At 34.2% G+C, this 23,799-nt stretch overlaps 2 protein-coding genes across 2 annotated transcripts; both read right to left on the bottom strand.

The window, feature by feature from the left end:
- Positions 1-1,218: 1,218 nt before the first annotated feature.
- On the bottom strand, positions 1,219-3,194 carry LOC108194323 (transcription factor bHLH162). Its single transcript, XM_017361273.2, has 3 exons — positions 2,997-3,194; positions 2,351-2,674; positions 1,219-1,655 (listed from the first exon to the last, which is right to left on the bottom strand). The coding sequence occupies exons 1-3, from the start codon at positions 3,117-3,119 to the stop codon at positions 1,572-1,574; spliced, it is 531 nt and encodes a 176-aa protein (XP_017216762.1). The 5' UTR covers positions 3,120-3,194; the 3' UTR covers positions 1,219-1,571.
- A 13,369-nt stretch (positions 3,195-16,563) lies between these two features.
- On the bottom strand, positions 16,564-19,034 carry LOC108195538 (transcription factor bHLH162-like). Its single transcript, XM_064080921.1, has 3 exons — positions 18,678-19,034; positions 18,267-18,597; positions 16,564-17,035 (listed from the first exon to the last, which is right to left on the bottom strand). The coding sequence occupies exons 1-3, from the start codon at positions 18,873-18,875 to the stop codon at positions 17,019-17,021; spliced, it is 546 nt and encodes a 181-aa protein (XP_063936991.1). The 5' UTR covers positions 18,876-19,034; the 3' UTR covers positions 16,564-17,018.
- Between the last annotated feature and the right edge of the window lie 4,765 nt (positions 19,035-23,799).

Below are 23,799 nucleotides of genomic sequence, written 5' to 3'. Positions count from 1 at the left end.
AAATTTTCATATTTGATTCTGAATAATAATACATTAAGATTGATATTTATAATATTAATTTTATAAATATGAATAGTAATAATTATATTCTATTCTATTTTAATATCGTCAGAATATAAAAACAAAATAATCATACATTATTATAAAATAAAGTATTTAAATATAACTTAGGTTGGCGCTAAAAACAAGACCGAACACGTTCGAGTTATTAGCTCATCCGACCCGCGGCAGTATTCATGAGTCGCTCATTCAACTGTCCCTCGGAGGTTGTAAGTTAGGTCACAACTAAAGAATGAAACTCCTAAAAAATATACAATAGCTTATAAACTTTTATGGTAATTTATAATATTTTTATCTTATTATATATATATATATATATATGTACATGTATATGTATATGTATATATATATATGTATATAGATAGGGGTGGGTTCTGGTACAAACTTACAAACTTACAAATTTTTTCTGTTCATATATAAGTTGAGTTCAACATTTTTTTAAGATATTTTGTTGAACATCGATTAAAACTGTGTTGGAGAGGTACATAAACTAATTTTTCAATGTAAGAACTATGTTAAACGTATTATATAACCAATATTTATCTTTCTAGACCCTACCCAAACTCAGAGGTATAGTTTAAGCGTCTCTATACATATATTCAACACAATGATGATTAATGTTCAACCCCCGATGTTGAATCTCAGTTATAAATGTGTTGAATGCACGATTTATTTATGTCTTATTTTTAAAAATTGTGATGTTTTTTGAAGAATTTTCAACATGGATACTTTCTATGACTAAGGATTAACAAGATGGGAGAATAAAAAAAAATTTGTAAGTTTGTAACTTAAAAAAATTTTTATTTGATCCTATCCCTATATATATATGTATATATATATATAACTAATTATATTGTGTAAATCAAATTATGTTAAAATAATAAGGAAATTATAAGTTTGTTTTTCAATGTTGGTGTATTAAATAAGTTTTGTATTTGACATGCAAACTTTTTGATAGTTAAATTTTTTATTTAATATGTTGAGTTTTGATAATTATTCCGTCGAAGAACAATTATAATTAAATTAAACAGATATGTGTTCTTCTTAAATCGAAGATATATATTTTAATAGAAAATTTTAATTATATTTTAGCTATAACAAAAGTATATATTAAAATAGGTTACCGACTAAACTTTTTAATATTAATGGCACAGTATAGACACTCCAAACAAAAACTAAGATTATATTTTGCTTTTTTGAAGGGAAAAAACATACATTCATTACCCAACTGGATACAAGAAAAGAGAAAAACATAGCCAGATAAAACTGGTATCACACATTACACACAAATCATCAGCAAACCTTAGCTCAGTGAAACCCTAATTCCAAATACAAAGCAAGCACACATAACCATAACATAGTAACTCAACAGACATATCATTGTCTTAACTTCTTATATATATAGTAATCGGTTCTCCACTTTGGCCTTTTAAATTCTGCTGATCCCCTCATTTTCATCCATGGGTGGCATAATCAAGTACTCACCAGAGTGTGAAAGACATAGGGGAAGATTAATATGACGCAGAACCGGCCACAAAGGTGTTTAGTTTCTCAGTAACTCGAGCAATTGCACCTTCTTCAGCAGATTCTCCAATCTTACAAGTTTAATTCAAGAATTAATTAAGCAGTTATATAATTAACTTATTGTAGTCGGTAATTAACAGCTAACACATTGGACATGATTTACTTAACTAACCCAGCAAAATGAAATACTGGCTCGATCCCTTAATTAGTCACATAGAAATCCCATTTAAAATTAACTATAATTAACCTTATAATTCTTGCTATCTAGTAGTTTGTCACTAATTATAGACAAACTTTCAAGAGAAAACTCATTCTTCAAACGAGAAAAGGTTTGATATTTAAATTAGAACAATATGCTACGATTGTAAGTTTGTAACCTATCTTACACTATCTTCTCTCATCTTGAGTCGTTTATATACCTTAGGTAACACTTGCAAGATCACATAGCTAATAGTATGTATTGTGAATAAATGTCCACAAGCTAATTTATATACTTTTGAGTTCAGTCCTTTCCATATACTATCAAGCAATGTCTATTAGAAAGACATGATTCAGTACTATCACCGAGTTAATGCTAGAAAACGACATGTCACCACTCGATTAAGTTTAATAGGGTCTAAAATGACTGGTTAACTGAAATTTCATCTCATTCTAATTTATATGTAAGCTTATATTCGGAACAAAAATTAAATTTAACTTATTTTTGTTTGAATGCAAATGACTGTTTGTGTAAAATGGGAGGAAGAATTAAGATGCAATAAGGTACCTTTGAGTGTATATTGTGCAATACTGAGTTCTCTGTGACGGAAAAGCTGGCATTGACGATATCCAACCCTTCTTCATGACACATTCGAATAGTTTCATTAAACATAAACTCGAATTCCAGACCAGTTACCAGATTGAGCACCAACGCATCACCAGATTCGTGAATTTCAATCTGTGGTTGAGTTGCGAGTCCCCCATAAAACCTAGCATTTGGATTATCCCTCATCAAACGCTCTTTCTTCTCCTTCATTTTCTCCAGCTTCACTTGCAATTTCTTTATGTACTTTTCAGCTTCCTCAACTTGATCTGTCAATGACTTGACCTCCTGAAACCACCAAAAATGTTATGCCTAGATTTTTGGAGTTTACCTACATTAAAATATTTAACCTAAAAGACATATACATAAAACATATTGTAACTCAATTGTTGCTCAATCATGAATGTACTGATCCTCAATTAAATAACAACTAATACCAAGGCCCTGACCAAAAAAAAAAACATAACACCGTGATCTCTTATTTTAGATGATTGTTGATTAATTAGTATTATATATACTTAGAAAATTATTTGAAGTCCTAAAATTTGACTGTATACTAGTATTTACATTAGGAGATATGTAGAGTAAGAAATTGGAAGAGAGGACGAACCCTGAGATTTTGACGGGGAACAAGGGAATTGAGTTCAGTGCAGAGGCCTTTCATGTGATTCCTCCTTTTCTTTTCTATGGTCTTTCTATCAGCTTTGGAGGAGCTACTCTGGTTTGGGTCCATAGTGGATCTGATGTTATCTGCAATCTGTGGTGCAGCTTTGTTTACTGATCATGCCAGATATTGCATGTAATTGCACTAATTTATAGGTACATTATTTGGGACTTTTGTCAGTATTGAAACATAAAGTAATATAAAGCATAAAAGTCTGGGTGACAGGACTGGTGGTGGGAATGCTTAATAAGTTTCTTTCAGTCACATGGAGAATTTTTGTTATTGGAATGGAACTTACAGGAACTGAGGAGGAAACACCCATATATATTGCAACGGAGTTAATTCAGTGGAAACGCATAATCTTCTGTTCATACCCCCCTTCAAAAGTTAGACTTCAATGCAAGAGGAAACTTCTGATTGGTGACAAACGTGTTTCATAATTTTATGAATGCATGTCTTCGATAGTTGAATTGGGAGCCTAAATAAAAATTTATTGTATTGTCAAATTTTAATAACTTACATGATGACGAACCAAAATAACCTGAGATATTTTTAGAAGAACTTCAATTAGATCATCAAACAATACTTAATTAGTTATTTTGAAAAATGCAAAGTCAAAATCAGTCCTACATATTCTTAACAATTCCCTAAATTCAAAAAAACTTTGCTTCCTTGTTGTTAAGGAATGAGATACTCCTGCTAAGTTACTCCTCCGTCCCAAAATACATGTCAAAATACATGTCACTTTGACTTTTTTCACGTAATTTGAGATGCAAAAGTAATATACTTCTACATGTTATTTTTCAAAATTTCTTTTTCCGAATAAAAATTTAACATCTATATTTTTATTCAAAATAGAAAATTTAAAAAAATAGAGTAATTGTCATTTTGCACCCCATAAGTTTAAGCGCTTTTTCAATTTAGTCCCAAACAAAATTTCTTGTCAATATGCACCCCAGTGTTTAAAAAACGCTTTAATATGCACCATTTTGACCATTTTCCGTCAAGTTGGCTGTTAAAATTAACGGCTATAAGGGTAAAATAATAATTTTGTATGGAAAATATAGTAGAAGGAAGTCTATTATTGAAATACTATTTTACTCATGCAGCCGTTAATTTTAACAGTCAATTTGACCGTAAAAGGTTAAAATGGTGCATATTGAATCGCTTTTTAAACATTAAGGTGCATAGTGACAAGAAAATTTTTTTGGGACCAAATCGAAAAAGCGCTTAAACTTGTGGGGTGCAAAGTGTCAATTACTTAAAAAATAATATGTAGAAGTATATAATTTTTCCATCTCAAATTACGTGAAAAAAAGTTAAAGTGACATGTATTTTGGGACGGAGGGAGTAATTTTATAGAATTTTTCATGTCCGGATTCAATTCTAATAATTTTGGCATCTTGTATTCTCATGCAAATTAATTTTAATTTGATATATTTATATTATATTATGATAAATATATCAATTTAAAATTTTTATCGAATTTATATGTATTATTGTTGTGTTAATGCACATAAAAGTTTGTATATTATTTGATAATAAAAATAATGTGTATAATTAATATATACCCATATATAATATTGATTTTATCAAAAAAATTAGAATGGTACGTGCTATAACCTTCTAAACTGATAAATTTCTCTAATTTTTAAAGATATTATTTTAGAAGGTTCTATTTTAAGATTTCATCTATGAACCTCATTCTCGTTATAATATATAATAATTCATTTAAATAATATATCTGAGATAAAAAAATCAGAAATGAATTTAAATAATTTTTTATTAATAAAAATTAAATACGAAACAAATATAATTCCATAAATTAAGAATGAAACTAGTGTTCGATCTTCTTAGCTAATTAGGAGAGCACCAACAGATCGATTGAGCACTCCTTTTTTCTAAATTTTCTAAATTTTTATCTAGAAACACGTTAAGCTGATTGAAGTTGCTGGACTTGATTTAAATAACAAAAAAGAAGAAGAAATGAGTACCATAGTTATTAGTTACTAGAAAACCTTCCACGGCCTAAGAGAGAAAAGTCTGAAGTGAATTACTAACCCAGACCAGGCGAACTTTCACACATTCTATTTATTGCCGTGAACAAGAAATGAACCTAACCGGTAGATGTACTCTGCACAAATATAGTATAATCAGAGAATAATTGAAATTTATTTAATATTATTTTAAAAAGTTATATATAAATTATTTATCATATGTGTGTATAACATACATTATCACAAAAATATTGGTTATTTATTACAAATTATTTACCTTACAACGGATTGACATAACCGTCATATGTTTGGTCAGCAGAGATTAGTTATACATGGGGTGACAATTTCGGATAACGAGTCGTATTTGTGTCAGCAATCGGGTCGATTTCAAATCAAGTTAAAATCACTTAAAACTGAATAAAACTGAAAATTGAAATTATTAGAAATGAAATTCTAATTTCGGATCCATTTCAGGTAATTTCGGGTTTTGTCTAAATAAATCAAGTTTCGGATTCAGGTCGGATTTTATCTCAATAAATTGTTGTAAGTTTTCTATTGCAAGTTTGGATATTCAAAAATAAAAATAAATTGTTAAAAATAAAAATTAAAAGAAAGTCCACCTACATAGTTTCATCATTATAAATCCGGAAGTAAGTTCTATGGAGTCCACAATTTTTTTGGAATCTTGGAGTCAAAGATCTTGACCATCCATTAAATCTTAATCTAATGGTCATTATTTTATGTCCTTTTTATATTAAGTAAAATATATATAAAAAAAATTTGCAACTTCTTTTATCTAATCCGTTAGATTTGACGGTGTTAACATCACGTAAGTGCATTGCAGAATTCTGGGGAAACAGTTACGCTTGATTAGTCACACCTTACTGGGCTTGCAATCTTTGTTCTCGTTTTGATCCATCTTTTTAACCGAAAATTCACGAGTGAATATCTTTTCGATTTGTGTGTTCTGTGCTTGACATGGCTTCTCAATATGAAGAAGCAGGTAAGTTATTGTGTTTCTTTCTTAGTTTTGATGATTTGGTTTGATGTGATTTGTGTGTTCTTCGTTTGTTTTAATCGTGTTTAATGGGATTTGGGTTTTTTTTTCGTTTTTTCCTCTTTCTGATATGTTTTATAATCTGGCTTTTGTTAGTATTTTGCGTTATAATGCAGAACAGATTCTAAATATATGTTCTTCAGTAGTGTTTGACATACAAATCATTACATTGTACTTGCGTATATGATTTTTGTGGTTTGTATATTGCAGAACATCTTTTAATTACATTATATTTTGAGTCCAAACTTTGAGTTTCAGTGATACTTATGGTGATTTGCCGTGGCGTTTGATAGGGTGCATTTCAAAATTGTCAGTCACATTATCTCGATATAGATCTATACTTCAAAAAATGATTTTCTTTTTAATGTTGACAACATGAATGTTTTTGCCATTTCCTGGAGTGCTACAGTATTCTAAAGTATTCACAATTGGTTAGGTTACATCCTGAAGTTGTTTCAATGGAATGGTAGAGCATGGATAACAATATTTATTGCGGCGTTTTCGTGATGAGACATTTAGAAACTTGTATGGGTAACATATTCAAGTGGAAGTCCGTATTGCGTCGTGAGCGGGTAGACTACTTTTCCTATGATCTTGATAAGTTTTTTCTATACATGTATGGTAATATGACTTGTTCTGTACAGGACAATTGGAAGCTGTTGTGGAACAAGTTTAGAGTGATATATTATATTGTCATCAGCTATATTGTCGAGGGTGGAGAATGAAAAAAGGAACACGGTTTTGGAGAGCGTGGCAACTTATATGCGTGGGAAATTAATGCATAAGTGATTTTGTAATAGAGATTTAGCAGACTTAAGTTGCGTATTTTATGTTAGAATTACTTGGATTTGTGAGTTTATTGGTTGGTGAAACGATACGTATTTGATCTTAATCTATGAGAACTATGTCTGTTCAGAACATATATGTAGCTATTTGAATTTATAAAAATTAGAGTAATGCTGAGCTCTGAAGTCTAAGCTGGTTGGGTAGTTGCAAAGTTTCTCCTATGTCCTGTATAAATTTGTGCTCTGATGCGCAGAACATGTATTTTCATATGCAGAACAAGTAACATGTGTTATGTACTTGCAGAACCTGTAATTTCTGAATTGTTTAACTGTTAAAAAGGGAAGGGTGCTAAGGATTGTACCTACCTCTGAATTATTTTTTTTTGCTTGGATAAATCATGGATACGAGAAAATTTAGAGATATATGTTTGTGCAGAACATTGTTTCTGTATGCAGAACATTCGAATGCAGAACATGTGTCATTAAAAATTTCAGAGTTCATAGTCTAATTAATTTGTGCCCCTTAAAAGGGTAATAAGGATCAAACTACTGCAATATTTTTATTCTGATATGTTAATACATGTGTACATTTTATTCGGTCTTTGTTATGTTTAGAAATCCTTGTTACAAGTATGAATACAAAATATTGGTTCTGCATGCAAAACATTGTGCACAATTTTTTGTTCCAATGTTCTGCAGAATATTTTCCAGCGTTGTTGTTCAGTTCTCCTAATATATGTGCTCATTTAATCGTTCTTGTAATGTTCTGCAGTGCATGTTGAGAAATCAGAGTGCGGAACACACTATGTAATTGCAAAACCACTGTAAAGTTTCCAAGGAATATTTAGAAATACAAATGAAAAAGGCTAGTGGCTGCCAAAGCATAGTGTAAAAAGAGAATACCAAATAACAAATAATGAGACTCTGAATAACAAATAATGTCTTTTGAAAATGCATACAAATAGAACGAAAAAAATCGCTCATTCATGATCAGATTTCTTCGGCAGTGGACAAGTACGTGCATTATGCCGTACTAGTTGATTGCAATTGCTACACTTTCTCTTCATCCTTTGTTCCATAGATAGCTCAGGACTACTTTTTATTCGGCTCCCACATCTCTTGTTTCGACTTATATTTGGGTTCAGCACATGTACCTCATTGTCAGGTATAGGTCCTATAAACCTATCTGCTCTATGTTGAGAGGCATTCAATGACTTTTGAGAACCTATCTTATATCATGCACATTAGTTTTAGGTTCATCTCGTGGAACCCTACGTATCTTGTCCTGTATTGGAGAATCATCTTTCTCACCAAGGTCTATAGAAGCCTGCTTTTTCTTCACATGATTGAAACTTTTTGACTTTCTGCAAGTCTTGAACTTCGTCATTGTCCTGCAAACACAATGTTCCCACCAATAAAAAAAAATATAACGGTAGTACAAAGTGTTAAAATCACAATTTACACATAGGTGATTCCCTAATTTCTAAGATTCAGGAGTATACAATAAAGTCTATCACATTCACATATAACTAAACATCGTAGCATACATATAGTGCAGAACACTAGGCACACAACTAATTCTGAATAGCTCAGAACAATAAGATTTGCTAGTGCACCACTAAATCACAACAGTGCATATCAAAATCATGTTCAATATTGTTCCTTAAGCCATTGTCGAACTTAATTTTGAGTTTTGCTTCTTAGTTCAGGCCATACTAAACTCAATCACAGTGCAGAACATTACTAACAAACATTGTAAAGCAAATCAATTAAAATAACCACAATACCATTTGCGAGCTTAATTTCGATTATCGAAAATAATACTAAACTCAAACACAGTGCAGAATTATATACATCTACAAAGCAAATCACAAGGCGATTTCACAATGCAGAACATAATACAATCCGACCAAAATCAAAATACATAATGCTGTGTTCGACCGCCATTTACACCCAAAATAAGAATGCACAGAACACAATTATAGCAAATGAGGAACCCTAATCTGCATATACATAGAGCATAACATCGATTTAGACGAAATAGCACAGAATAAGTTGAAGGAAGCAAATCAGAGTAAAAACCTGAAGACATTATGTTGTATTGTGCGATGAAGCTCCTCTTGATTCTCAATGTCATCCGCTCGCGGCACTCGTGTTTTTATCTTAGAGATTGGTATGCTGATTTCATGGGATATTGTTCCGCGCGACAAAAAGGTTTTTTTGAGTGGAGTGAAGTGCGGGATTTTGATTTGGGGATGCTTAACACACGTTAACGGGGTTAACGAGTTGTTTTTAAAAAAATATTCTGTATATCCTCAAAATTTGCTAGCCACAGGATCTGATATCCATCCAATGGTTATAAAATTGGTCTCTAAAGACTCCAATTAAATTGGACTCCACTGAATTTGACCCTATAAATCCGTTATAATTTTTGGAAAAATTAGAGTTTCGTCGTAATATAGTATTCGTAGATGGCCATTCAGATAAAATGTCCGAAGATGAAAATGGAAAAATAAAAAGAAAACTCAGAAAAGGAACTTTCTAATAAACCCAAACCTGTGGCTGGTGTTAATCCACCTTTGGAGCATAAAACTATGTTAAAAGAGCAACCCAATGCAAGTTCTCCTTACTCATATTTGGTCTAGGTGGACAAAATTTAGGCGTTAGGATAAAAAATCAGTACAGCTCTCTGGGGAGAGAAAACTCATCCCCTTATTTGAGGGAGAAAAAGCCAACCCCTATAATGCCACATTATCAATATTACCTATAATATAACATATATTACTCCAACTCTACCTCTTCTCGCATATATTACCTTAAATATTGAATAAATACTATTTTTTAAATTATAGGTAACAAGTATAGGTAATATCATTGGAGTAAAACAATTTTTTGCTTACTTATAGTTTAGGTAATCATTATTTTATTATATTTTAGATAATCAATATAAGGATTACCGTTGGAGATGGTCTAACACGATCCAGAAAATTCCTAAAATAAAAAAGGCGACCTTGCTTAAAAACTGTTCTTAAGTCCAGTGTGAAAGAAGACTTTACTTCTTATTATGACAAATAAAGAAAAACAAGTCATCTCCTCTGTTCTTTTGAATATTTTCTTTAATAATATAGTGGCGTACAGTGGCGATTCAAGGATCAATCGATTTCCTCGGCACTTATCATTATACTAAATTCTATCTCTAAGATTATATGATCTGTGTGTGAATACTAGCTAGTGACTAACTAAAGTGAGTAATTAACATGCAAATTACGTGCTTAGGGTTCACATCTGATAATAGTATGTCGTGGAACTTTATTCTAAAGCAACTTCATTTCATATCATTTTTAATATTATCTTAAAGATGGGCAGGAACCACCAGCCATATTCTTATATATGCTTCTCCCTACAAAGTAAACTGCATGAACAAGAACAGAATCAAGTTTAATTCCGGGATGCAGATAATTACGAACAAAGATTTACGTAAGCAAATGACTTAACCCTACATACGTCTCGTTAATAAATTAACTCCTTGTCTCTTTGTTTATTGGTCTAATTCCTCTGATCAATCACTTTTATACACATCACCCCTTTCACGGCTCTCTTATATCCAGGAAGCTGTCTTCGTGATTCAAAATTCAATACTCATCCATACCCTCCTCTTTAGAGTCCTTTCTTATAGTACTTTCAAATATTTTGTTGTGTGCTTGCTAACTTTTCAAGCAATAAAAACGGAAAATAAATGAAAATGATATGTTTTATTTTTTCATCATACTAAACCGTCGTAATTAACATATTTAAGTAATTAGAAACAAAAACAAAAATAAAATAAAATGATTTCCGTTTTCGTCGCAACTACGTCGTCTAAGTTCATAATGATTATAGCTGTTTAAAAAAGGAAAAAACTAGTCAAACAAAACTTTTGTTTATGTAGTAATACTAAGTTCATGGCGGAATTTTTGGCACCAATGAATGACTTTTGTGATATATATAAACTTTAGTCTTTTATCAATCTAATTTATTTATTGGTTATATTGTATTGGACAGGTTTATTAATATATAATTTGGCATTCCTGAATAATGGCCAGGAACCACCACAACAAAGAAGTGTATATACAAATCACGGGTACTTACGACAGAAAAATCATCATTTTCTAAATATTTACATCTGGGATAAAAGCGGCAATTTTTTTCGTTGTAAATACTAAGCATAATCATAAATATATATTGCACAATTTAATTACGACGACAATTCTGTCACAACCTCGTTTACACTACATATGATAGAATTTTTAATTTGTCATATATTGTGGTTGTTAAGTTGGCCAGCGGGGTCCACGTGGAAAACACGATGGAAATTTTTGTCGAAATTTACTATTACAAATTGGGTCTTGGGTCCACGTGCCTGACGGTATTCTCGTCATAAATATGTTGGGACCACATTGAAAATACGACGGATATAGTTCAGTCATATAATGCTGTTGTTAAATTGACCGGTGAGGTCCACGTGACTGAACTTAGGAAGGTAGGAATAACTTGTGACACAAAAGTAAATTATCCATTATATTGAAATTTTATGACGCCGGCAAAAGTGACTGAAAATTTCTGTCATAAATGATATTAATTATGACGAAATAGGCGGAAAATTTATGTCGTAAGTATCCAGAATTGTTGTAGTGATATACAGGTGCAGCTGAAAGAAAAAATAATATATATCATATTGGAATTAATTATTAATTGTATTGTAGAGATATAACTGGTCTGCTTAATTCAAAGAATTATATATATATATATATATATAGGGTCTTACTCTAGTACAAACTCCTTACTGTACAAACGTACAAACCAGTGATTATGAAAATAATATTTAGTGATTAGCATATTTTAATTTAACAAATACATACATACATCCATCACCACCGCCACCACAATCACCTCCAATCACGACCACCCCACCCACCACCACCACGATTGCCAGCGCCACTCTCTCTCTCTCTCCACCATCCACCACCAACCACCACTGCCCAGCGCCTCTCTCTCTCTCACCACCACCCACCACCTACCACCACCAACCACCACCACCACCACTGCTAGCGGCTCTCTCTCTCTGGTTGTTCCCTCACCGATTAGTGCTATACACACACAAACACACACATTCACCACTGCTTTTCCCATCTCCCTCAATCGTGTCTCTATCCCTCAATCGTGTTTCTAGCACTGCCCTTACGCCGGCGTCGCGGCTGCCGCCGGCCGCGCTGCACCACCACTCGGCTATGCCGCCCCGTAAGTGCTCCCCTCCCCTTATCTCTCCATCAGACCCTCCTGGTAGATTTAGTGATTATGTTCAATCATTTAGTGATTGTGTTCAAGTCATTTAGTGATTGTTTGTACGTTTGTACACTAAGGAGTTTGTATTTGAGCACTTGCCTATATATATATATATATATATATATGCACTATGCAGTTTATTAATATATATACAACCGTGATTGGTAAAGTGGATGGCTTCATTCTTTCATCAAATTTACTTATATTCAATGGAGATTTATCGATAGAAGTAGTTGTTATAAATCTACACATACAAGAGAACTGGAAAAACATATGCATTTTCCAGCTGTAACATGGGAAAGTATAATCATGATCTTGTAACATGGATGGAAAAAATTTTCTGGATGGGCAAGAATAAACCCGATGACATGACGATATCTCCAAGTTCAAAATGAATTTTTCATTTGTCATTCCGTTTAAAATTTATATTATTCGTTATCTCAATGATATGAGTTCAATATATATATATATACATATACACACACACGCTCCGTTCTTCTCCTTGTACGTATCTTTTGGTGGGTTTTCATGAATATTAATTTAAAAATCATCACATTTTCATGATTATTAGAATCTCATTTTTCTTGTTACATTTCCAATCAAAATAAAGAGCATAAAAGCTTGGTACTAATTAATTACATATGATATTAACAAAATATGGACCACGTACAACTAATGATATATATAACAGAGGGTACTGAAGCAAATATGTAGTGGTATTTTGTGGCAGTGTACTTTCAATTTTTAAAGCCTGAAACAACCGATTCAAATTGAAATTAGTTCAAACAGTAGTGCTGGTGCTGCTAATTTCTAATTCCAATATTGCTAAAGAAAAAGTACAATAAACAAGCATACAAAGAGGTTCATCGTACAAAACATCTAGACAAATCACATACTCATATAATTTAGGAGGTGTTGGGCCTCCAGCCCGAGAGTGAGAAGCCCATTAGGATTAAGCCCACAAGCCACAACACATGCCAAGCACATGAGCAGGTAGTATAAATAACGTAGAAGTAGATCTGGAAAGGGGGTTGGAAACTTGAGGCTACCTCCTCCTGTAACAGACTATGAGATATAATATATACACACAACATATTTACTCTCTCTGGTCTAACATTTGGCGCTAGAAGAGGGGCTCTCACTTTTCCAACCAAAAAACTCATATCTCCGATCGGCATGGCTACTACCGGAAACGAGGATGAGCTCTACAAATCGCCGCCAGATCCGGCGACGAGAGAGGTGCTCGTTGTTCCCGAGAAGTCATGTCCTGCAAAAAAATTTCTCCTATAAATTTTTTCTCCTTCAAATTTCTTCTCTAGGCGTTTGTTTGATGAGAACGGCGAGATGCAGGTCAGTGAGGAATAAGGCCCGACGGCTTCGGACCCCGCTGGCCGGAAAAAACGCCGGCGAAATGTCACGAGAACATTTCTCCAGATCTGAGCACTCCAAAAGTCAGGAGTTCCGAGTTGGAATCCACCGCTAAATCACGGAGTCATGACTCGTTCTCTCCGTCTCTGAACTGCCTCCAATCTCTCCGATCTCTTTTTGGATCTATTTTTGGATACTTTCGTCAATGATGTGGAGCTAAGCACCGCCACGATATGCGCCGCGAAGTTCAGATATCCGATGTGTGTCTCGAAAGCCACTTAGGCTTGCAATCTGATCCTGAATCATTGATGTTTTTACTGTTGATATATGCTACGGAAGTTGTGGTTCATTAGCTCTTGAACCGATTAACCACTTAAATTGTCCTAGTAGAAAGGAGTGTGAAGAAGGAGGCGCTGAACCATTGAACTGATATAGTATTTAACTTTACAGAAAGTATCTAGCACAGCCTTCAAGTGGTTCAACGATTTGCCTCCATGCTCTATCGCCTCTTGTAGTTCATCGGCTCAGCAGCTCATCGGCTCACCAGCTCCTAGAGCTTTCGTAAAACTCAAAATGAAATATCATGTATCTTACTCGAAGAAGGAAGCGCTGAGCCGTGAAGTCAATGAGGCGCTGAAGTCCTTTAAAAAAGTAACAAATACAACCTTCAAGAGGTTCAACAATCTGACTCCGTACTCCATCAGCTCTTGGAGCATACAAAATTTGAATCCCACCGGGATCCAAAGTAAACAAACATACATCCCTATGGGAATCCAAAAAACACGAATCTAGAATTCGCCTCTTTGCTCCATCAGCTCTCGGAGCATCCTTGAAAATAAAAGGCATAGCCTCAAAATGACTACATATTTCGCCTCTTCGCTCCATCAGCCCTTGGAACATACATAAATTTGAATCCTAACGGGATCCAAAGGAAACAAACATACATCCCTATGGGAATCTAAAAAACACGAATCTAGAATTCGCCTCTTTGCTCCATCAGCTCTTAGAACATCCTTGAAAATAAAAGGCATAGCCTCAAAATGACTACATATTTCGCCTCTTCGCTCCATCAGCTCTTGGAGTATTTAAAAATTTGAATCCCAACGGCATCCAAAGGAAACAAACATACATCCCTATGGGAATCCAAAAAACACGAATCTAGAATTCGCCTCTTGGCTCCATCAGCTCTCGGAGCACCCTTGAAAATAAAAGGCATAGCCTCAAAATGGCTCCATGATTCGGTTCTATGCTCCATCAGCTCTTGGAGCATCCTTGAAAGTAAAAGGCATAGTCCTAAAAAGGCTCTATAATTCGGTCCTTTGCTCCATCAGCTCTTGGAGAGTCCAATTTTTGAAGCGCCCCTCTGTGAGGCACCCCGCTTGTGGGGCGTCCCGCTTGTGAGGCGTCTTGCTTGTGAAGCATCCTTAAATACAACTCTTGGAGCGTCCTTAATTGCTCTTTGAGCGTCCAATTTTTGAAGCATTCTTAATTGCTCTTCGAGCGTCCAATATTTGAAGTATTCTTAATTGCTCATTGAGCGTCCAATTCATGAAGCGTCATGCTCTTGAAAAGTCACACCCTTGAAACATCATGCTCTTGAAGTGTTCTTAAATACAAAATACAGCTCTTAAAGTATCCAGCTCTTGGATCGTCCTTTAAGCGTCACACTTTGGAGGACGCTAAAGTGGTTCAACGACCTGCATCTTCGCTTCAGCGATTCTGCTTCATTATTTCTCCGGCTTCCAAAGTATTTTAGGCTCTAGTTGTCCTTGACCTTCAAGGTCGAATAGCCTCTTCGCTTCAGCGGCTCTGCCTCCTTAGTTCATCGGCTCCTCCAACATTCGAAGTTCTAGTCATGACTTCCAAGGCTAGCAAGCTCCTCGCCTCATAGGAGGACGCCTATTAGTTGCTTCTTGAAAAGTTTGAGCAGAGAGATGATATTCTCAGATCTGATCGGAAAATGAGGCGCTGAAATATTGAACCGATGAACCAAGTGGCTCTGTTTTCTGCCTCCTCATTACATCGCTTCACTAGCTCGGCGAGCGTCCTTTAAATGGTAGACAAAGCCCTACAACGGGTCTCAGGTATGACGACTCCTCACTACATCGCTTCACTAGCTCGGCGAGTGTCCTTTAAATGGCAGGCAAAGCCTTACAACCGTCTCAGGTATCACGCCTCAAGGCTTCATCTGCCCAAACACATTACCTCCAAGATAAGCACGCTTTGCGGGCAAGCTAGTATGTGAATCAAGGCATCTGCATTAACTTCCTTTCTAGTATGCAATAGTCCACCATCACTCCTCACTTGAAAATTGTGAAGTGACAGCCCCAACGAGGGCAAAATCCTAGCGCATGGTAGCATACTCTCATATCCGGTGTTTTCTTATACCCATTAGATGAAAATTGAGGTAATCTCCACAAGACGACCTCCTATTCATGCTGAAGTCAATCATCAAACCTGAAAGCTAGAAGTGACAACATGGATATCACCACCAAAGACGGTTCTCCATGCTGAGCTCACAGCCCCTCTACTTCACTCGGCAGCTTATTCTTTTAGCTATCATGTTCTTTCAGCAATTATCACGATCAGATTGGCTTCGATTGCTTGGTAAAAAAGTAACTAGAGAGGAAAGAGACTCTTTGTCCGAAAGAATCTCATCAACCATCACTCCAGTTTCCCGCTCCTCAACTTCATTGCTTCTATCGCCTCCCAACTTCATACAAGTTTTTCTGCAAGTCAACAGTCCTCGCCACAACGGTCACCATCAACCTCACCACCTCATGTACCTCCTTATAGAAATGGCTCACCGCCTCCGCGTCACAATAAACTTGTCAAACAACAAAAATTACATGCGGTAAAAACGCTTTCCAAGATATTCTAATCCACATCTAAAGATCTGGAACTACTTTGGAGGGGGACTAATGTTGGGCCTCCAGCCCGAGAGTGAGAAGCCCATTAGGATTAAGCCCACAAGCCACAACACATGCCAAGCACATGAGCAGGTAGTATAAATAACGTAGAAGTAGATCTGGAAAGGGGGTTGGAAACTTGAGGCTACCTCCTCCTGTAACAGACTATGAGATATAATATATACACACAACATATTTACTCTCTCTGGTCTAACAGGAGGATCACCCAGCTAGTACTGACCAGACAGAACTGGTATATAATATTACACACAAATCATAAGCAAACCTTATTAAACCTAGATTTATATGCATGTACTTAAGCACAGAATTAACATAATAATTAAACTGCTTCAACTTCTTATAATATGTAATCGATTCTCCACTTGGCCATCATTTATGTTCAGCAGGTTCCCATGTTAATCTCTCATCGGAATAGTCAAGTCCGCCGAGAGGTTGAGGAGAAAATATATTAGGTAGAACCGGCCACAAACGTGTTTAGTTTCTCAGTAGCTCGAGAAATTGCACCTTCTTCAGCATATTCTCCAACCTTGTATAAATTGCCAGAAAAAAATAAACACATACTTTTTAATTGTATACGTTTCTTTTCAACTGCTCGACACGCATTTCAATGCTCTTATAAAATATAGTTTCGTAACTTATTTTTGAGATTTTTTGTCTGAATAAAAATATAACATCCAAACTTTAATTCAGAAAAAAAAAATTTTAAAAATAAATTACACAACTACATTTTATAGGAGCATTAAAATCTGTGCCACATCCCCGTCCCCCAATGTATACAACTCAGGGGGAAGGAGGGAGTATTAAGTGTTACAGTTTTTCTTTATCATCAATCCTTCATATTCCTCTCTTAATTAACTCATCATTTCTTGCTGATGAGATGCTATTGATCTCATGGTACCTGTCTACGAGCCTAGAATGTGACAGTACTACAGCCGTTATTCCTAGCTAACTAAATTAATTCAGACGCAGACAATCAGGAAAAATTTTATGAATTCTAATATTTCAAATAATATAATTTTATTAAAAAAATTTATTTACTGATTATACATAATCAAACAAAAACATAATTAAAAGAACAAATATTAATATTAAATAAACTTTTTAAAAATTTAAATGTATTGTCTAAAATACCAGAACTCGCAATTTTTTTATGTGGTAACATTCAATAAAAATGGGTACAACCATATCTATTCTTGAAAATAATTACACTTGCTAGTTACGTTATATGTTGAAGTTTAAAATATGGTTTGACTTAATTTTAAAAAGGTAATTCATATAATTTGTATTTCATCAATTTAATATTCATATTTTATTCGATATATATACCAAGCAATGGCCGATGTATATAAACACGTGATCTGATTATTAGTCAAATTAATTAATTACAAAGATAAATTTTAAAATATATATGACATGTCATGTCTTGATTAATTTTGCTAAAATGAACAGTTAACTGAAATTTCATTGAGGTATTGGAAGTAGACTTGCGACAATAATATTATAGTTGAGATTTGAAAGGAGGCTTATGACAATAATATTATAATTGTGAGGAGACTTACTAGGATAATATTATAATCAAAAAAAATGTTTATTAGGATAATATTATATTCGAAGGAGCACTTAATAAAAAGTTCAATTTTGGGCAGAGAATGGATCACTAGACCCATCTTCAGTGAGTCTGAGCTCTTATATACGGTCAATTCTCCTAAAATCTCGTTATGAAGTAGAATCAAGTACCTTGAAGTAGAATCAAGTACCTTGGAGTGTATAGTGTGGAATACTGAATTCTCGGTGACGGAAAAGCTTGCATTGATGATATCCAACCCTTCTTTCATGACACATTCGAATAGTCTCATTAAACATAAACTCGCACTCCAGATCAGTTACCAGATTGAGCACCAGTGCATCACCAGATTCGTGAATTTCAATCTGTGCTCGAGTTGCTAGTCCTCCATAAAGCCTAGCATTTGGATTATCCCTCATCAAACGCTCTCTCTTCTCCTTCATTTTCTCCAGCTTCCCTTGTAGTTTCTTAATGTACTTTTCAGCTTCGTCGAGTTGATCTGTCAACGACTTGGCCTGATCCAGCTGCAACCACCAAAAACATTATGTCTAGATTTTAGATTTTAACTACATTATATCAAGGAACAGTGAAAGAGAGGACGAACCCTGTGATTTTGACGCGGAATGAGTGAACCGAGTTCAGTGTAGAGGCCTTTCATGTGAGTCCTCCGGTTTTTTTCTATGGTCTTTCTATCAGCTTTGGAAGAGCTACTTTGGTTTGGGTCCATTTCAGATCGATATGTTATCTGCAATCTGTGGTGCAGGTTGGTACTAATCATGGAGAATATTGCATGTAATAGCATTAATTTATAGTTATTTTTGTTGGTAACTTTTGTCAGTGTTAAATAGAGATTAAAGCAACATAAAGCATTTGAAAGTTTGGATGAAAGGATAGGTGGTGGAAATGCTGAATAAGCTTCTTTCAGTCACATGGAGATATTTTTGGAATTAGAATCTGATACAGGAACTGAGGAAACAAATAATATTCAGTTCAGATTAACAAATAATCTCCGGTTCATATTCACTCTGAAACTTAAAGTACTGTCTCATTCAGGTAGGAAATTATTTTCTGTACTATTTGGGTGATTTTGCACATGTTAGAAATTGTCTGAATGCACCTGGACGGTAGTTCGAGGTTGAATTGCAGAGCTAACATTTTACAATCATCCTGTGTAGTATTCAGAATTATGATTATAATTATGAGTTATTATTGTATTTTATCTGTCTTGCCTTTTCTGAAGTTAACATCAGTGTTAACCTAAAATCAATCTTTTTAAATTCTATATATATAAAAAACTAAAGATATAGATGGATGATAATACCCTTTACAATTTTTACACCTTTTTCTTTATTTCACTTCCATGTCTAGTTTGCTTCATCTTTGTAAATTTAGAACTTCAATAAGCTTCTTATAATTCTAATTGTCTACACAGAAATATTAGACACATATACTTTGATGATATTGTTGAATTGACATCATGCTAATTTACCCAACTGGTAAATCAGAAGAATGGGGACACTGAATACAACTAAACATTTAAAGATAACAGGGATTTTTGTCGAGCAAATGAAAGAGTTTTTAAACTTATTTTATGTTTCTTTTTTATCCACAAATTTTGATCAAACCCATCTGTTCTCGATCATTTCAGGGGTCCTAGGTACCTTTGATACCCTGATATCATGTTAACTCATCAATTTTTTCAAAATCTCAAGATGTTACGAGAATTTAGCAAGACCATATTATATTGGTCACTTAACCTTATGTATAAAATGATACTCCCTCCGTCCCTCCCATTTCTTATCGAATGGGTTGGGCACGGAGGTTAATAAATATGAATAAAGTAGTTGAAAAAAGAAAGAAAAGTGGGTGAAGTGGTGGGATCCACTGATTTTTAATTTATAAAAGGGAGATAGTGGAGTAAAAGTAGTGTGAAAAAGAAAGAAAAATGGAGAAATGTGGGACCCATTGACCATATTTGGTAAGTTTTGAAATGTAAAGAATTGGATGGGACACCCAAAAAAGGAAAGTGTAAAGAAATGGAAGGGACGGAGGGAGTACCAGCTAACTTTTATATTTTTGTGGATTAGTTCCTAATCAGATACCAAATGGATGGCTGGTTTCAATTCTTCAATGTTTGGTGGACACAAGTACTTATCTTGTCTAGAAAAATCTTAAAGGCAAAGAAGTGTGAAAGAACTTTACTCTAATCAACCATATATATTGTTGCTTAAAAGGCAACAGTACCCTCTACAAAAGAAATTATGAAAATTAAAGAAGTATGGGTCATTTTCTTTGCCTTTCTGAATATCTATCAAACTCTGGAATGATTACCACTTGCCTTTATTTCTTAGTCTCAAATTGTTAGGAGATATGCAGAAGCCCGGAGCCCGTCCGCTAGGCACTCCAAACGGATCCAAAATCTTACTCTATATGTGGTATTTAAACTTTTTAGTGGGTCTTATAAATTTGTACGCGGTCGAGCATCTTCGTGACTTCACGAAATGGGTCAAAATAAAATGAATCGCTCAGTCTCCCGCTCATAATGATTTCTCGATTGAGACAAATGCTCCCAAATATGAAATACCTATTACAGGATTATACTTGTGTTTGGGGATTATATATAGGAGTATAAAATTTTATAATAAAACAATATTTCATTTTTTTCTTTTATTACTTGTAATAGTAGAAAGTAAAAACTTTCATTCAAAATATATTAGAACAAATTCAAGGGACCGTTTGGATTAGTTTAAAAAAAGTAACCTCTTGCTTTAAAGTAAAAAAGTGGAATAGAAGTGCGAAGTAATTAACTTCACTACACCATATTTCACCTGTTGCAACGGCTGAAAAATGTATCTTTAGGGCCTAAAACTGTTACAGTAGACCCTTTGGTAACATTTTTGCCAAAATTCGGTGTTGCATTTGCTGCCGTTGCAATAGACCCCTGTTGCAACAATTATTTGGTTTCTTGCAACATTTTTGAGATATTGCAATAAACTTTCAATTGTAATCTGTTGTAACATTTTTGAGGCCTTTAGCAATAATTTTATAGTGTTACAATAAATTTAATGTAACATTTCTTTGTAACACTTTATACTTAAACTGTTGCATACCAATAATTTAAAATTTTGTTGTAACACTTTTGTGCAACATTGTTAAACCAATTGCAATACTTTTTATTTTTTAGTAACACATTTCTGCAACAGTTTTGTGTGTATTGTAATGCTTTTTAAATTGTTGGGCCTGAATTACAGTAATACTATATAAATGCAATACTCAGAAATTTTCATAACTTGAAAAATGGTCAAAATAGAATTCAAAGTATAAACCGAGTCATCAAGTTGAAAGATACATAGAAACCAGACTAAAGTACCAACTTATAAACCATCCTTACAAAAGTCAATCTAAAAGCAAGCATAGAGATGAAGATGTAAACATAAAAAGTGACTAAAAATCTTCATTCATCACTATATTCAGCAGCTACATTCCCATCCTCCTCTTTGTCAAGTTCATCTCAGTTGCACGCAACACTTCTTCAATAGCAATGTCATTAAAATAAGGTTTTACCTCTCCCAATTTGCAAATTACATTTGTCACCTTATCACGAACTTTTTTCTTGGTCATCTGCTCCGTGTTGTTGGCTTGCAAGAGAGACCAGCACTGTTGGTGCAAATCATGAAGGATAGAAATACCAAGTTTGTCAAACAAAAAAGTATGGATCAGTTCTTGCTTCTACTTTCTACCCCAAACACGAGCTAAATCACAAAATATTAATGTCAAGTGATCGTAACATACGTTTGGTTGATGTAAATAATAATATAATAATTTTTAATATTATCGTTGAAACCGATATATAGAAAAGATATTGATATATCTTACTGATTGTTTATTTTTATAACTTATATTACTGATATAATATTTACAAATAACTACAACGTATTATGCGTGTGTAAAATACTGTATGGAATTATTGTTGCAAACAGTATGAACAGCTTTTTACTGAAAATGTTAGGCCGAATAAACTCACTATATAAGATAATATAGTGAACACAATCAAAAACAAAACACCAGTATAAGAGAATAATTCAACTAAACTCTTATTCACAAATCACAGTAGCTTACAAATAATCTCTTAGTGATTTATATCTTATCACTAAGAGCTGCTAGGTTACACGAATGATATTCAATTGATAACTCATCTAGAGTAAACCCTAAGCTGTGTTTATATACACAGTTACATGATATCTACTGATTGATTTATAATTATCTGCTTCCTAAAATAATCTAATCAGTAGCTATCCTTCTGCTGTCCTGATCTGCACAATCTCTCTTGATCTTTATCTTCCTTACTTAGTCAGATATGCTCCTGAAAATCAGCCGCCTGCAAACTCTAATCATCGCTTAAACTCTGATCCAGCTGTCAGTCGTTAAACTCTGATTTCCAGCTAAACTCTGATATTTGCTTCTGCACACTAAACAAATTAGATACCTGTGACATCATCAAATATGTAACAATCTCCCCCAACTTGTGCATTAGACAGAATGAACAAGTTCTATATATTTACTGATGATGTCAAAAACAATCAAGGACAAATGCATGAAGTAAGTGATCTGCATAAATAAGTTAATACTTACAGAATAGGCAGAACTAATTACAACTTACAGATCATAGCAGAACTAATTATCCAATCAGTCTATACCCATAGCTCTCCTTAACAAACTTGGTAATCAGATCTTCTTCAATTTGTTTCAGAGTTTGTATCATTTGAGCTTTGACAGTCTTCAACTCTTCATCTTCATCTCCTGTCTGGTATATGGCTGATCTCAAAGCATTAGCTTTGCTTCTCTTCATTGCTTCTCCCAATTGAATCACTCTGGGCCTGTCTGCTTCATTATTATAACCCAAGACTCTGATATTTGCAATAGTCTCCATCACAGAGCTATTCTTTTCCATGTCAATTTCAGAACCATCATCTTGAGCTATTTTTGGAATGTATTCTTCATCAGGCTGTACTCCATAGAATCTTCTCTTTTCCCTGATTGTTCTTTTCATCAAGTCTGACCACCTCTGAGTAGCTTCATTCTTGATCTCCAGCATGTAGTGAAAATGCTCCAGCTCCCTCAGAGATTTCAGTAACAAATCAGCTTCTGAGATTCTATAAACTCTGCCAGACTCCAGAAATATAGCAATTTTTTCTTTATCTTCTGTCCCATCATGAGTGTCCATTAAGATTTGAACTGACTCAACCTTATCAAGATCCTCCTGTGTTACAGCTTCTCCTACTTTTTCAGTCAGAGGATAAGGATCTCTGAAAGTAGTTGCTGAGCCTGTTTGAATCTTTTCTTTTCTATGACCAAGGCCAGTCCAGTCATATGCTTCTTTTCCTCTGGTTCCATGAGATCTGATTCTGGTGAGCAGTGGGCTTTCTTTGTACAGATTTGTAACAAGACTTCCAAATAGACTTTTCTTCTTCTGGGATTTAGCTTTGTCAACCTGAGCCCTGTCAGTGGTTGACTTGATCCATGTAGCTTTAACTTCAACTGGCTTCACATTTTCTTCATCTTTGCTTTTAGCTTGAGCAATGTCAGAGGCTAAATTCTGATCAGTTTCTTCAGGAATATTTACAAGTGTTTGTTGAACTTCTGATTCAGCCTTTCTTGTAGATGAAACACCATCTATAACCTTTTTCCCTTTTCTGCTTGAATCAGAGTCAGATTTTTGATAAACT

This window comes from Daucus carota, chromosome 7, assembly GCF_001625215.2.
Source record: "Daucus carota subsp. sativus chromosome 7, DH1 v3.0, whole genome shotgun sequence".
Classification (NCBI taxonomy): Eukaryota; Viridiplantae; Streptophyta; class Magnoliopsida; order Apiales; family Apiaceae; genus Daucus; species Daucus carota.
The sequence above is the reverse complement of the archived record's forward strand: the minus strand, read 5'-3'. Positions and strand labels throughout refer to the sequence as shown.